The sequence below is a fragment of the Cucurbita maxima genome, unplaced genomic scaffold (genome assembly GCF_002738345.1).
Source record: "Cucurbita maxima cultivar Rimu unplaced genomic scaffold, Cmax_1.0 Cma_Scf00009, whole genome shotgun sequence".
Lineage (NCBI taxonomy): Eukaryota > Viridiplantae > Streptophyta > Magnoliopsida > Cucurbitales > Cucurbitaceae > Cucurbita > Cucurbita maxima.
This window is the reverse complement of record NW_019272025.1, coordinates 517,409-533,544: the sequence shown is the minus strand read 5'-3', so window position 1 is coordinate 533,544 and position 16,136 is coordinate 517,409. Positions and strand designations below refer to the sequence as shown.

General features: G+C 41.5%; 1 protein-coding gene and 1 non-coding gene across 2 annotated transcripts; both read right to left on the bottom strand.

Moving 5' to 3' along the window:
• Positions 1–13,523: 13,523 nt before the first annotated feature.
• LOC111483797 lies at positions 13,524–13,742 on the bottom strand. The gene has a single exon (XM_023130115.1). It carries the CDS (start codon positions 13,740–13,742, stop codon positions 13,524–13,526), a length of 219 nt encoding a protein of 72 aa, XP_022985883.1.
• Positions 13,743–16,011: 2,269 nt separating this feature from the next.
• Positions 16,012–16,085, bottom strand: TRNAI-UAU. The gene has a single exon. It is a non-coding gene; the product is annotated as a tRNA-Ile (tRNA).
• Between the last annotated feature and the right edge of the window lie 51 nt (positions 16,086–16,136).

Genomic DNA, 16,136 nt, shown 5'->3' with positions numbered 1-16,136 from the left:
TAAATCCGGTTACTAGGACTTGAGCTATTAAATGATAGAATTTATGGCCCTGTAATTATTTATATGCAGGCCTTATCATCTCATTGACAACATTCATTATCAAGTAGTCAGATAGTCCAACAATATTCCACTTATAGATTGCCATTCATTATCAAGTAGTCAGATAGTCCGTCGATCTTCCACTCATAGATTGCTAAGCCATCGTAGTGGGCTTGAGTTTGCAATGTCTTTTATTCAAATATTCATATCTGGAAAAGACAGTTGAAGATACCAGTTTTTCTGATTATTGGTATTATTTTAACTTCTTCTAGAGATCCTTTCAATTCGATTTTAGAGAGGTTCTTCCATCTCATTTACAATCTAATCTTTATATTCCTGGATTTCGTCGTAATTGTTAACGACATTGACAGAATATTCTTGAGGTGTTGCTCCAGGATTTAGAATACTATCCACTTCTTCTATCTTGGCTATTAGAGCCGGTTGATGATACCCGTATTTCTGATTAATGGTATTATTATAACTTCTTCTGGAGATCCTTTCAATTAGATTTTAGAGAGGTTCTTCTATCTTATTTACAATCTCATCTTCAGATTCCTGGATTTCGTCGTAATTGTTAACGACATTGACAGATTATTCTTGAGGTGTTACTCCAGGATTTAGAATCCTATCCACTTCTTCTATCGTGGCTGTTAGAGCCGGTTGAAGATACTAGTTTTTCTGATTACTGGTATTATTTTAACTTCTTCTGCAGATCCTTTCAATTCGATTTTAGAGAGGTTCTTCTATCTCCTTTACAATTTCATCTTAAGATTCCTGGTAGATGCGATTTAAAATCGTGAGGCTGATGATGATACATTACGAACTAAAGCCGACAATATCTATTAGTGGTGGGTTTGGATTGTAACAAATGATTGGCGGGAATAACTTAGTTGGGTAGAGCGTGTGGTTGTTAACCACAAGGTTGGCGGTTCAACCCATCCTTCTAGCGATGGGAATGAAGAAATTCTTTTTTGTTGGTGCTTCTTCTTTGTTGTATAAATTTTGAAGTTTCAATCGATTGGTAATACAAACTAAAATAGACACGGTTCGAGAGGAACAATTCGCGGAATAGGTGGATTTTAATACTGTGAGTTTTGAGGTTCACCGAAAGTGATCTTCACTTTGAAGGGGAAGAAGCTAGTAAGTCATGGTGCTTGGCAGGCTATTATTGGCTCTCGATCGATGTTCACCGAAAGTGATCTTCAGAAGGGGAAGGAGCTAGTCTCAAAATTTGTAATACAAGAGTTTGAAGATGTCATGAAGATGTCATTTTCGATTTCCTGGGGTAAGCATGGTACTATAAGATAATCATTCGATAATTTTTCAAGATCATCGTAGTCTTGACCCAATTAACAAGGAATGTGAAGCTCTTCATGTAGAGTGAAGTGTATGAAAGGAGTTTCGTTTAGCATAAGTTGCATCTAAAGAAAATAGTTCAAATTCACAAGGTCGGAGGTTAGAGCCATCCTTCTAGCGATGAGAATGAAGCAATCCTTATTTGTTGGTGCTTCTTCTTTGTTGTATAAATTTTGAAGAAATTTTGAAGTTTCAATCGACTGGCGATACGAACTAAAATAGACACGGTTCGATAGAGGAACAATTCGCGGAATAGGTTGATTTTAATACTGTGAGCTTTGATGTTCACCGAAAGTGATCTTCACTTTGAAGGGGAAGAAGCTAGCAAGTCATGGTGCTTGGCGGGCTATTATTGGCTCTCGATCGAGATTCACTAAAAGTGATCTTTAGAAGGGGAAGGAGCTGACCTCAAAATTTGTAATACAAGAGTTTGAAGATGTCATGAAGATGTCATTTTCGGTTTCTTGGGGTAAGCATGGTACTATAAGATAATCATTCGATAATTTTTCAAGATCACCGTAGTCTTGACCCAATTAACAAGGAATGTGAATCTCTTCATGTAGAGTGAAGTACGTGAAAGAAGTTTCGTTTAGCTTAAGTTGCATCTAAAGAAAATAGTTCAAATTCATGCCCGGTCATATTTCATTGAGTCAAACTGGGATTCCAGAGGAGCTTACAGACAACAATGAAAACACCGTGGAAGTTTAGCTAAGGACATGTGTTATAGACTCTGTATAGGACAACCATTTACGCTTCATAGAGTCCTGTTACAACAATAATTTTTTTGCAACCATTACTGACACTTTTTGAAGCATTATGATATGATAAAAGGAACCACTACAAGGGGAGTAAGATTCGGATTACCTTGTTGATCGAATATCTCAAGGCAAGAACATTGTTTGAGATTCGAATCACTCCACAAGCAAGATCGATCATGTCTAGCTTGAATGATTCTTGTTGATCAAATATCTCAAGGCAAGAACACTTCCATGAGATTCGAATCACTCCACAAGCAAGATTGATCATGTCGAGCTTGAATGATTCTACATGCAACCTAAACTACATAGAATTGCAAAGAAACTTAGCCATTGGCTAAAGAAGAGCACAAATGCTTCTTTTTACTATATTCTTCAAGTCTCTTACACATACAACATACATGACTTTATATAGCCTCAAAATGAAACTACTAAAGTCATTCCAAGAGTTGTAACATTCATACCTAATGACCATAATTAACCATTATGTAATTGTAACCTATAGTAAATAAAGTCTTAAAATACATAAATGAAATACAATAACTCTAAATTGTAACCCACCCAAAATTTATAACAATCAAACTTCATTCTTCTTCAATGTGGCATGAATTGAAACATCTTTTGATAATTTTGACAACCTTTTCTTCACATCTTCATTGAAGTATATTGTATGATTGATGTCTTTTGGTTCATATCACATTATATGGATGAAGGTGTCAATCTCCTATAATCTAGAAAGAAGTAGGAAACTATGCTTCGATCAAAATTGGTTCAACTTAAAACACAATAGTACAAAAGATCAAGATGAGGATTCAAACTACGGTAGAGCTATGCAGACTCACGAAGGAAGAACCTAGAGTTTGTTATTGGTGACCATATTGTAAGGACTGCACAACAATACATCTACTCGATCAAGATGAACATAAAGAATAGGAAAGACACAACAGTACAAAAGATCAAGATGAGGATTCAAACTACCCAGTGTCGGTAGAGCTATGCGGACTCATGAAGGAAGAACCTAGAGTTTGTTATTGGTGACCATATTGTAAGGACCACACAACAATACACCTACTCGATCAAGATGAACCCAAAGAATAGGAAAGAGAAAATGCAAGCTGGAATATTGGCTTGAAATTTATATTGATGACGGCAAGTACGTATAGTAATAGACAACATAGAGCAGACAAAAAGTACGCTTTCAAAGCACAGCCAAAAGAGTATATATATGGTTCGGTATATCATATATAGCTTTAGTACCTATAGCTTTTACTATTCGGAGTTGTTTACTATTTATATATATAATAGCTTTTACTATTCATAGTTGTTTACTATATATATATATAATCATTTACTTTATATATGATTTAGGTATATACCATGTATAACTATTGAATAAACTATAAATAAGCAGGTGACCCTATAACCTAACAATTATCTCACTTGGAGACTGATACAGTCAACAAAGAATTTCATTCTCAAACGACCATCAATATCTTCACTACACCAAACCAATTAAGGCTTTGCACAACCTCACATCGGTTATGTTGAGAAAGTAGGGAGTTGAACTCCATTATAAAAGAGGTTCCTTGGTTTTCTTTTCATCCCACTTGAGCGGTTTGAAGCCAGTTGGAGATTACAGTTTCTGACGACTCCAAGTTAGCATTTCGACTGATCCGACTTAGATGTTATATGCTCCGACACTTTTCTACTAGTTTCAATTCTTCGGAAGCGTTCATAACTATTAACAATTGTTATGAAGCGTGACTTCGTAACCAAAAAATTTGAGTTGAAATATACCAAAAAAAATAGTTAAAAATAGATTAAAACTCTTAGAAATATAATTATCTACAAATGGGTCTGTATTTACCCTTCTAAATTAATAATTGTTAATAATATAATAAATACTGTTCCAAATTTATGAATCAAAATTTTTGAAACTTGAAAACACAATATTTATTAAAATTTTAGGTTATACCAAAAATAGTTAAAAAATAGATTAAAACTCTCCCAAATCTGCAAACATTCCAAATAAAATAGATATGATCTAAAAAAAATAAATGGTATTCTAATAAAAAGTCCTTATAAATGAAATTAAAATAAAGTATAAAGTGACCAGCGAAATTTAAACCAATTACGAGGTTGAAGTTTGAGTGAGTTGAGGAATTGGGGAAATTTTATAAATGGAAAATTTCATGTTGGAGCGGGACTTAAATTAGCGACCTTCAGCTCATAAAATCAACTCTCTAACTAACTGAGTTATAGAATTTTGGATGTTTTGATTAAATCAATATTTAAATTAAAATAATATAATTATATGAAGAGGTCGTTTCTTATTTACAAACAAATGAATTTTAAATAAATTATAACTTGTTTCGCAAGGGTTTTATGTCAATCGATTGAATCTTCTCAAAGTTTTAGGGGAGGTAGTGTAACATCCCATTTTAAAAAACGTAAAAACTTTTAATTCTAAAAGAAGAATTATTTTTAGAGGGATGTAGTAGAAGGAAAAAGAACAAGAAAAGGAAAAAGAACATATTAATATTTTTGAAAAATTCTAGAACCAGCACAGTGAATACAACTTTAACTACTAACCAATCCTTTAACATCACTTTGTCATCTCCCGCCTGGATTCTGAACACTCGTTTGTTCAACAGATAACAGAGCTCTCATTTTTGTAGGTAGGTAGCTCAATCAACACCTACGCATGGAATCTGAGCTCTCTTTTCTGTAGGTAACTTAATCAACACCCACGTATTAGTTTTTGCAAGTGAGCTCATCGCATCATCCATGACTTTCTCCCACTTGGTTGAATCTTCTATCTATAAGATAGGGATAGAGCCTCCTCAAACGACTTTGATTTCTGAGGAAGGACAATTAGGGGCTTCAAGTGATTTGCACGGTTGAAGTTGGAAAACTGTAAAATGTCAACAATAGGGTTCTAACCTACTTGCTTTGCCCAATATATTTTAAGTTCATCTCTTTAGCCGGTCAAACATATAATATTTGTTAAAAAAATTTATTATTTTTTCCTTTTCATTTTGTAACGGTCAAATGATCAAATTGACTTCGTATTTGTGGAGATTAAAGAGGATCGGGATTGAATCCCGACCACAAACATCTTTTGTCGGGAGACTATATATATCCACACTATGTTATGTAAAAATCAGAATCATGGAGGAATGAAATTGAGATCTCAAATTGAGACGTTTTCCTTAGAAATCCAAGCATCAATTTTTCCATTTCAAAGTTTCAAGCAATTCTTGTGGTAGAATTGCATCCGAGCCATTCAATCAAGCCTTGATCAAGTTGGATGATTGTAGAGTGACTCAATTTAGAACAAGGTTTCCAAATATTGAGATCTTTAATCATAAGAGGTAATCTAATTCTAGCATTACCTCTTCATTGATTCAAATTTTGTTTAAGAAGGTGTTAATTACTTTGTTTCAAGGGTTCTTGCTTCAACAAATGGATTGTTGGGCTTAGGATTAGGGTTGCCTTATCAGGAAATCTCTCCCTAATAGGCACGTTTTAATACTGTGAGGCTAATGACAATACGTAATGTACCAAAATGGACAATCTCTGCTAGCAATGGGCTTGGACTTTTACAAATGATATCAGAACTAATCACCAGGAGATGTGCTAGTGAGGATGTTGGGCCCACAGAAGGGGTGGATTATAAGATCTCACGTGGATTGGAGAGGGGAAGAAACATTTTTTATAAGGGTCTGAAAACCTTTTCCATGTAGATTAGTTTAAAATCATGAGGCTGATGGTAATACGTAACGAACGAAAGCTGACAATATCTATTAGTGGTGGGCTTGGATTGTTACAAATGATTGGTTGGAATAGCTTAGTTGGTTAGAGCGTGTGGTTGTTTCAAGGTTGGAGGTTCAAGCCCTCCTTTTAGCCATGGGAATGAAGTAATTCCTTACCATGGTGTTGGTGCTTCTTCCCTATAGTATAAATCTTAAACTTCGAGGATATTATCATAAAGTTACTTAATTGACCTAGTTGTCACCACTAGAGAGATGTGGGTGGGAACAGAGACGTGGGAAAGAAACATCTCGAACCGTGAGGCTGAAGGGCGATACACATTCACTAATTTTCACTTTGAAGGGAAAATGGGAAGAAGCTAGTAAGTCATAGTGCTTGGGCTCTATTGGCTAGCGTCACCGACGTACAGGACATGAGAGGGAACTTAGCCTCTAATATTGTCACGGTTATCTTAACAATGCCCCTACAACATTTATGAAATTAAAGAACTGGATATTCAAATACTTCTTCGATATATTCGTGATAGTTTTCGTATATGATATACTGATGTACTCCACAACTAATGTAGAGCATGAGGTATATCTAAGGAGATTTATGATAGTGATGAAAGCTCATAAGATGTACACTAAGTTCTTAAACGGTGAGTTTTAGCTTCAGGAAGTGACTTTTCTTGTACAAACATGTCCAAGGTGAGGGTAATTTAGTGGATTCAATTAAAGTTAATATAGTGATATACTACCATGGCCAACCTTAACCGTAGATGGGCTGAGTTTCCTAGGGTAAGCATGGTACTCTAAGATATTCATTTGATAATTTTTTAATATCAGCCTAGTCCTGACCCAATTAACAAGGATTGTGAAGCTTTTCGTGTAGAGTGATGTGGGAAAGGAGCTCCATTTAACTTAAGTTGCATCTAAAGAAAATAGTTCAAATTCATTCAATGTCGTATTTCATTGAGTCAAAGTCTTCTAAATGCTCCCATTAGTATATCATGCAATGTCATGTCATTAGTATATCATCCATATACGGGAGTAGAAACACATGAGAATCATTGTGTTTCTTAGAGTAAGAATACTAATCTTTTTCACTCTAGTGGAAACCACTCTTACACATTAAGGAGTCAAACTTTTGTACCTTCAGTTCATACAAGCTCCTACTAAGCTACACCATGTGTTCTTTGCCAGGAGATGCAAATCCTTTGGTTGTTGCATACAGATCTTCTCAGCTAGAACTCCATGTAAAAATGTAATTTTTCATCCATTTTTCCAAGGTACCAATTCTCCAAAGCGACAATACTCAGCAAAATTTGGATAGTAGTTAATTTCACAACCCGAGAAAAGATTTCAGCATAATCAATATCTTTCGTATATGAATATCCTTTAACTACTAACCAAGCCTTTGGCACACTTTTTCATATGGTTCAACCTTGATTCCGAACACCATTTATTCAACAGAACTCTCTTTTCTATAGGCAACTCAATCGACACTCACGTATTATTCTTTTCAAGTGAGCTCGTCTCATCATCCATAACTTTCTCCCACTTGGTTGAATCTTCTACGGGCTTCATCAAAGGACTTTGATTCTCCTTTGTCAATTAGCAATAAATACTGTGATAAGGAATCAACCAATGAGAAAGCTCTCCAACCAAATAATAAAGAATTGGCCCAAGGAAAAGCTCGGATACGAAATGGTAAGAAATCAACCCAACATGCATGAGATCCCTCTAATTTCCATATCATCTCTTCTCACAAAACCCTCTAGTCTCATCTTTTTGTTACATGAAGTAATACATGGTCGGATATTTATATTAATATCATTTTCATGCTCTTAGGGTTACGTTCTATGTTGGTCTATCGACATGATGCAATATGACACTCATCATCATATAGCATGCTTAATATGGAAAATATCAACATATTAAGACAAACTTCACGCAATCATCATACTCGTTATACCGCCATAAAGTACATTCAACATATCAAGTACGTCGTACATCGAACTATATATATTACGCACATACATCATAAATTGTAACTCATACAATTTCTAGTCTATAGCAAGGTCACTTATCTGATTAGCTTAAGTTGTTGTCCCTCATTTAAATTTCGATTCTATCCTTCGAAATCACAGTTTCAAATTCGAACTTCTGCAAAATGATTCCTCTTATTTACAATGATCCATGTGTTAGATTTTATGCCAACACTAAGAGTTTTTGCATGACTAAAGTCTTGAAATATTTTATATATTGTTAAAAATTTCATTTTCTATTGTTATTGATTTACGAATGTTATTCTTAAACAAAGTGATAGAGTTATTTTACTTGCATAGTCCTATACTTTCTTGCCCTATGTCATTTCTTTTGTTTTATCAATTAATTGTATTCACAGACTTTCCTGAACTTTCTTGTCGTCTATGTAACGACAGTGAAAAAGAAAAAGAAAAGGAAAAGGAACAAAAAAAAAAAGAAAAAAGAAAAAACTCAGTCGTCGAAAACCTACGAGTTTTCCGGCGATCGTTGAGTTTCGCGGATCCCACGCGAAACGACAACCACACTCCGCTCAGCCTTCAACCCAAAACTCCCAGAACACCTTGAATACCTGAAAACAGAGAAAAGAAAGAAAATACGAAAATACGAGATAGAGAGAGAGATTTCAAATAACGTCGGCGAGTTTCTAATTTTTCCAACAAGTCCCAAATCACTCGAAAACTGACGCCAAATTCTCAGTTATCATCATGAGAAGGATCTCTAACGACGACATAATAATTCAAGGTACGTTTTGTGCCTTTTCGAATGCGTCGTCGTCGGTAAATAAGGTCAAAAAATTAGATTTTCCTATACGTTCTTCGATCGGTGGTTTTAGGAATTGTGAGGCAACAAAACTTCGAGGAAGGAAAGAGGAACGGCAAAAAGAGAGGAAAAGGAAGAAGGGGGATCGAAATCGGCAACGAAAATGCCACAGGAAAGAGAGAGGAACCGCGTGTTGTTTTTCACAGAATTTCGGTGAGAGGAAATTGGGTGTTGGAAGAAAATGCGTAACAAAAAGGAGAGGAAAATTAACTGAATTTTGACTGCGTTCGGATTGTTTTATTTTCTGAACAAATCTCCTATTTAAAGTAAAAAGGATTCTAAAAATGGCTGGAGAGTGGCACTAAATCTGTGCCACTCCCTACAAAATTTCAGTCTAAAACTCTGGTGATCCATTCGACGTGATTTGTCAAATGGTCAAACTGACGATTTTCTGAAATCGTGTGAATAAGAAAAACGGTAAAACTCAGGTTTTATCTAACAATCTCCTCCTAAAACCTGTAGTATATCTACCTTACTATTTGAACTTCGATCTTTGAGCGTAGTTCTTCAAATTTCACCCGCGCCAGGGACTTGGTGAAGATGTCTCCAAGTTGTTCCTCTGTTCGGATGTAATCAATTTTGATGAGCCCTCGATCTGCACATTCTCGAATGTAGTGGAATCTGATTTCTATGTGCTTGCTTCGTTCATGCAAAACTGGATTTTTGATCAGGGAGATCGTAGCTTTGTTGTCCACGTATAGCATTGGTGGATCACTTTCTCTCCCGATGAGTTCTTTCATTAGTCACGCAAGCCAGATCCCTTGTGTTGCTGCCATCGAAGCGGCGATGTATTCTGCTTCACAGGAAGACAAAGCAACTACCTTCTGTTTTGTTGATTGTCAGCAAATTGCGCCGCCTGAGAGAAAGTAGATCATTCCGCTAGTGCTCTTACGATCATCAACGTCACCGGCCATGTCACTATCACTGTAGCCAACTAGCTTGAGTTTCTCCTTTCTGCCCCTGCGCAGTATCTTACACCCCAGCCTCTGGTTCCGGCTACATAGCGCAGGATGCGCTTGACAGCCACTAAATGCTCCTCCCTAGGTGCTTCCATAAACCGGCTCACATATCCAACAGAATAAGCAAGATCAGGACGAGAGTTTACCAGATAGCGCAGACTCCCGACAATGCTGCGGTAATTGGTGGAGTCGACTGTCGTCGTAGTGCCAGCCTTCCTTAGTTGGAGTCGGGCCTCCATTGGCGTCCTTGTAGGATTACTGTCCACAAGTCCAGTTGTGTCCAGCAGCTTCTTTGCGTATGCACTTTGGCAGATGGAGATGCCGGTAGAATTCTGTTGCACTTCGATGCCGAGATAGTAGCTGAGCACGCCGAGATCGCTCATCTCGAAGTTTTTCGACATCTCCTTCTTGAACCTTCCGAGGACTTCCATGTCACCTCCAGTGATTATGAGGTCGTCGACGTACACTCCCACGATTAGTCGCTTCTTGTCATGGTCATGCGTGTACATGCCATGCTCAGAGGCGCAACGTTTGAATTTCAGTGACAGTAAGGTACTGTCGAGCTTCGCGTTCCAGGCTCGTGGAGCTTGTCGAAGCCCGTAGAGTGCCTTGTGCAGGCGCAATACTTTATTTGGGTTGTTGTTATCCAGGAAGCCAGGTGGTTGTCGGACATAAACAGTCTCCTTCAGCTCTCCGTTAAGGAAAGCAGACTTTACGTCCATATGGTGAACCTCCCAAGAGTAATGTGTTGCAATTGCAAGTAAGAAACGAACGGATTCTAACCTTGCCACTGGCGCAAATACCTCTTCGAAGTCCACTCCTTGCTTCTGGACGTAGCCCTTCGCCACCAGACGGGCCTTGTGTTTCACAACTTCTCCTTTTTCGTTGCGCTTCAGTTTGAAGACCCATTTGAGCCCTATGGCTTGGTGTCCCGGCGGCATATCCTCCAGACTCCACGTCTGATTTTCGGTGATAGATGTCATCTCCTCCTGCATTGCCTTCAGCCAGCACGGGTTCTTTTCTGCTTCGGCGAAGGTGTTCGGTTCATCTGCACTGATGGCATGTAGTTCGGCCACTTCTTCGAGCTCGCGCACTGCCAGTCCAGGTGGTTCACCTCCTCCTACTAGGTCGTCCATCCTCCGGTACCTGGCCTCCAGATCAGTATCGTGATCGGCATCCAGCGTCGAATCCGCAGTCCGTGGTGTTGCGAATTCCACTGGTTCAGGGGTTGCACCTGCTGGCGGCGGTGACGGCTGCTGATGCTGGGCTCCTCCTTCTTCCGGCTCAGTGACGAGGTACTTCACCGTAAATTGATTTGGATTATGGTCTGCCTCGATCACGTCATTCCACTGCCAGAAGGTGCTTTCATCGAAGACGACGTCGCGAGACACGTGAGCTCGCCCCCCTACAGGATCATATAGTCTGTACGCCTTGCTCCCAGGTTCATAACCGATAAAAACAACCTTCAGCCCCCTAGGATCGAGCTTGGCGAGGTGGGTACGTGTTACCTTCATGTAAGCGACGCAGCCGAACACGCGAAAATGATGTACCGCTGGTTTTTTGTTGTACCAGGCCTCATATGGTGTCTTCCCGTCAAGGCTTCGGGTTGGTGACCGATTGAGGAGATATACGGCCGTCATTACTGCCTCTCCCCAGAATCTCCCAGGCATCCTGGCCGTCACCAACAATGACCTTGCTGTCCCGACGATGGTCTGATTCCGACGCTCCACCACTCCGTTCTGTTGGGGGGAGTAGGGCGCCGTTAGGTGCCGTTGTATGCCGATTTCGTCACAGTACTTACCGAAACTTGTCGAGGTGAATTCTCCGCCTCGGTCTGTGTGCATCACTCGCATCTTCTTCTCACATTCAGCCTCCGCTCGCGCTTTAATGCACTTAACCGCCTCTGCCGCCTCACTTTTCGCTTGCAGCAGGGTCAGCCACATGAAGCGGCTTTTGTCATCGACTAACAGGAGGAAGAGACTCTTACCGCCTGGGGTCGCCGGCTTGATGGGCCTGCAGATATCGCCGTGTACAAGCTCCAACGGCTCATCGGCTCGATAGGATGTTCGAGACGGAAAGGGTGTGCGCCTCTGTTTGCCGATGAGGCACCCGTCGCACAGCTTGTTCACGCCTTTGATTGCTGGCAAACCGTGCACTAACTCCTCCTTCTGTAGTTTTTCTAGAGCAGGAAAGTTTAAATGCCCGTACCTTGCGTGCCACCTCCAAGATACCTCTTCGGTCTTGGCCGAGAGACTGACAGGTTGCTCTATCTATAACTCCAGGATGTAAAGACGGTTTGTCGTGCGCCCAACTAGCTGAATTGGCTCCCTAGCTGGTGCCACCTTTGCTACGCCCAACTAGAGCTCTTTCTCGAGTTCAACATCGTTGTTGATTACCTCCATTTCCGTGGATTTGGAATCGACAATGGGGACACATGCACTTACCATGAAGAGAGCTGGCTCGTCCTCCTCGGATTGAGCCACATGGGCCTTTTCGGCCTTCTCCTTGTTCCTAAGCTTGCTCCAGCAATTCCTGCTTAGGTGTCCTCTCTTCCCACATTTCGAGCAGATTGGCCTGCCATTGGTCGACTCCTTCTTTTGATTCCCATCTTTCCCGCGCATGCGCCCGTGGGAGATCCATGGCTTCTTACCGTCTTTGCGGCTAGAGGAGGACCCGTTGCTCTCGCCGGTGTTGTCACGGAGCTTTAGACGTGCAAGCCATTCCTCCTCAGTGAGGAGTAGACGACCCCCCTTGTCGACAGCTGAAATGGTATTTTTCTTCCGCTGCTCGACGTTACGCAGTCTTCCGGTCACCTCTTCTACCGTTAGGTCGTTCACGTCAAGCAATGTCTCGATTGAAATCGCAATCGCAACTTGCTCGAGGTGATCAAGGACAACCTGCAGCATCTTCTTCACGATTTCTGTCTCGCTGATGCTGCCACCGAGTGTGGTGATGTTGTTGGCGAGCCCCGTGATCCGCATTGAAAAATCATCGACGGATTCACCGTCCTTAAAGTGGATCTCCGAGAGAGCTCCTTCCGCAACTGCTCGATGTTGGATTCCCGTACTCGCTGTACACCGACCCAACGGGAAAGGTGGCAGGATTCAAACCTATGGCCGGCCCGCCCCTGACCTGCTGGGTTGGGTGGCCGGGTTAGCACCCCTCGTCGCCTCTGTACCCGAAACAGATGCAATATATGAATTGTTTCATTATTCGTTATTTCCCGGTCTTTTCGTTGCATTCACTTACAACAAGAAAGAACCACCAGCGTTTGGTGCAGCACCTGCATTTTGGTGTATTCTTCTTTCTTTCTTTGGTCTTTCGTTCCGTCATATTCCTAATAACTTATCCAATTACAACGTATTAACCGCGAATGCACCTTTCTTTTATCAAATCTCAGGGACATGGTCTAATCATGAGGGTAGTATTTTATCATGGTGTCGGATCCCAAGTTTTTATGGATTCCTTCTTTGTTACCGGGGTAGACCCCAAAGCCATAATGTCTCAAAACGAGGAGGCCATAGAGAAACTCTTTTTTATTCCTTTCTTTCGAACTTCGTGAAGAACCCCATTCGAGATCTCCCTCGTTACGAACATCAAAGTGGGGTTGCGCCCCTGTTGTGCACTCCCTTCGTTCTACGAACCCTTGTTGATTCTGAACTTCGTTTGCTCCAGAACCGGACTTTTGACGGGCCAGCCCTTTTTTATGCGCCGCTTTACCCTGAAAGGAAAATGAGCTTTGCTCCTCTGGGCTCCCGGCGCTCCCGTGGTTCGCGAGAAGGAAAAAGGACTCATCCTTTGTTGCATCTGGCACGAGATGATAAAGAGAGAGCTTCGTCTATCGATGAACAGCGGATTGACGGAACTCTTGGCATTGCTTTGTTTTTCTCTCCTTTCCTATCAGCGAGTTCCGATCCTTTTGTTCGAAATTTCTTCGTTCGTACCGAACCGCTTGCAGAATCAAATCTAGTTCCACAAGATCCTATATCAGCTATACATCCTCCTTGCATTTATGCCGGAGACGTCGCCAGTGCTATGGGTTTTGGCTTATGTAGATCCAAAATGATGAATGGGATTGTGGCACTTCACTCGCCGCCAATGCGGAAGGATGCCCCCGAAAAGAATGGAACGCTGCTTCGCTCTGCTGGGGATCCCGTATAAGAAGCGAGCTTTTTACCCTCAAATTCAAAGATGTGGGCGCAAAATGCTATCCTGCTCTATTGTTGCGTAGCAATAGAAGCTTGCTCATGCTGCTTCGGCGGCGCTTTTTCGCCTTCTCTTCCCTCTGGGCGGGAGGGAGCTGGCGAAGCGTGTCGTTCGTAATGCAAAGAAAGAGACCACTACTTCGCTTCTTTGTTGGACTGCCGGCGCGAACACAGTGGGCATCTTGCCAGGAAGTTGGTGGGCTCATCATGAATTAGGTCGGGGTGGCTGGTGGTTTCGGGATCCCTTCCGCAACTACTCGATGTTGGATTTCCGCACTCGCTGTACACCGACCCAACGAGATTTGATTCCCTCCCAGGCCGATTGCGCGATGCGCTTGGTGGAGAGAGATGCTAGCATCTCTGGGGGCACAGATCGTAATATGGCGGCAAACGCCAATCGATCCTCACGGTACTCAATCGTTTCTCCTTCCTCTGGCTTCAACAGCTTGCCATAACCCTTGCGCCTGTAGGTTGACGCGCATCAACAAGATCCATTCGTTGAGTGAGTGAGCCTGCCCGAGATGGGCCCCACGATGTGTGTGTTTTTACACTTCGCATTTTCTTCTACTCGAACCTGAGACCTTTGTGATGTTAGGTCAAAGCTCTAACCACTTGAGCTATTCAACTTGTTTGTTGATAGGTTGGCTCCTCTGCAATGATATACACCGATCTTCAACTTGGCTCTGATTGGAAGAAAATGCGTAACAAAAAGGAGAGAGAAAATTAACTCAATTTTGACTGCGTTCGCATTGTTTTATTTTCTGAACAAATCTCCTGTAAAAAGGATTCTAAAAATGGCTGGAGAGTGGCCAACTAAATCTGTGCCACTCCCTACAAAATTTCAGTCTAAAACTCTGGTGATCCGACGTGATTTGTCAAATGGTGACGATTTTCTGAAATCGTGTGAATAAGAAAAATGGTAAAACTCAGGTTTTATCTAACACCGCGCGGAAAATCGGCTGAAGTCAGATAAGGAAGACAAGATCCACATGATCCGGGTCAACCCGAACCCAAAACCCGAGAGCCAGCACGACTTCTTTCACGTCAGCCTCTGCCGTCGGCCCAACCCAATTATAATGGCCCAAACCTCAATTAAGCCCAGTAGGCGACGGTTCAGCTGAACCAACCTAAGACCAGACCCACGATCCGACCGAATCGGTCTGCAACCCAAACACCTACGGCCCAGTCCAGTAAGCTGAGGCCCAACGATTAGTCTTGCCCAGTAGCATACTGCAGCCGACGACCTAAACTGCGACTCAAACCGGATTGTGCCCGCGCCTTGACCAATGCCACCGCACGATGTGGCGTATTCTACTACTGCCACATGGCACACAGCGGCGCAAGCGGTCCCTCAACTCGGCTCGGTGCAAACGGCTCGGGGTCGCTGTATGTTCGTCGGAATCGATAAAGGTTGCAGCGCGCTTGTCAGAATTGGAAGAAGGGTGTAGCGTCGTCGAAAATCGCTGCATGTTCGTTGGAATCGGGGAGGAGGAAAGAACTCGATTAGCATTTCGTTGTGTTGTGGGTTAGGAAGACGAACGTCTAGATAGAACCGGATAATCGCGATCATAGCCCTCACGCTTGGCCTCCAGTTTTAGCCCATAGCCCAGACGTAGAACACAAGCCGCATTCGTTTTTGGCCCAATACTCAACCGATACGGAATCAGCAGACACATGCCCAACATCTTCGATTCAACTTCACGCGTGTACACAGTTGTGGCTCTGCTCGCACGTGCACGAAGTTGGCTTGACAACCTCGATTTCTTGATTTATTGACAACGGCTCGACGATGCGGCTTGTCAGCTCGGTATACTCATAATATATCGATTCCTAGGTTTTCGACCCTTCTGAAGTCGTTTCTGCCTTTTTTTTGTTTTTCTTCTGAGGTCAGTATGGCTCTTATTAGTAAAAAAAAGAGATGATAGTTAACATGAGGGCTAGCTCGGTTAGGGTATGAAAAGTTTCTAAGTATATTATGTGATTCTTATAGGAAGTGATTTTGGCCTTTTTGAAGCCGTTTCTGCCCGTATTTTTACAATCTGAGGTCAATATGGTTCCTAACCGTCTAGAATTTTGGTTCGGGCGGGGCTTGAACCCGCGACCTTCGGCTCATAAGACCAACGCTCTAACCAACTGAGCTACAGAACCTTGGATAATTCCAAAACCACCCGTGAATAATCCTTCAACCACACAAATAAA

Bases quoted from the DNA above. Each gene is read 5' to 3' on its own strand.
- LOC111483797 (XM_023130115.1), bottom strand. From the start codon at position 13,742: ATGCAAGGAGGATGTATAGCTGATATAGGATCTTGTGGAACTAGATTT.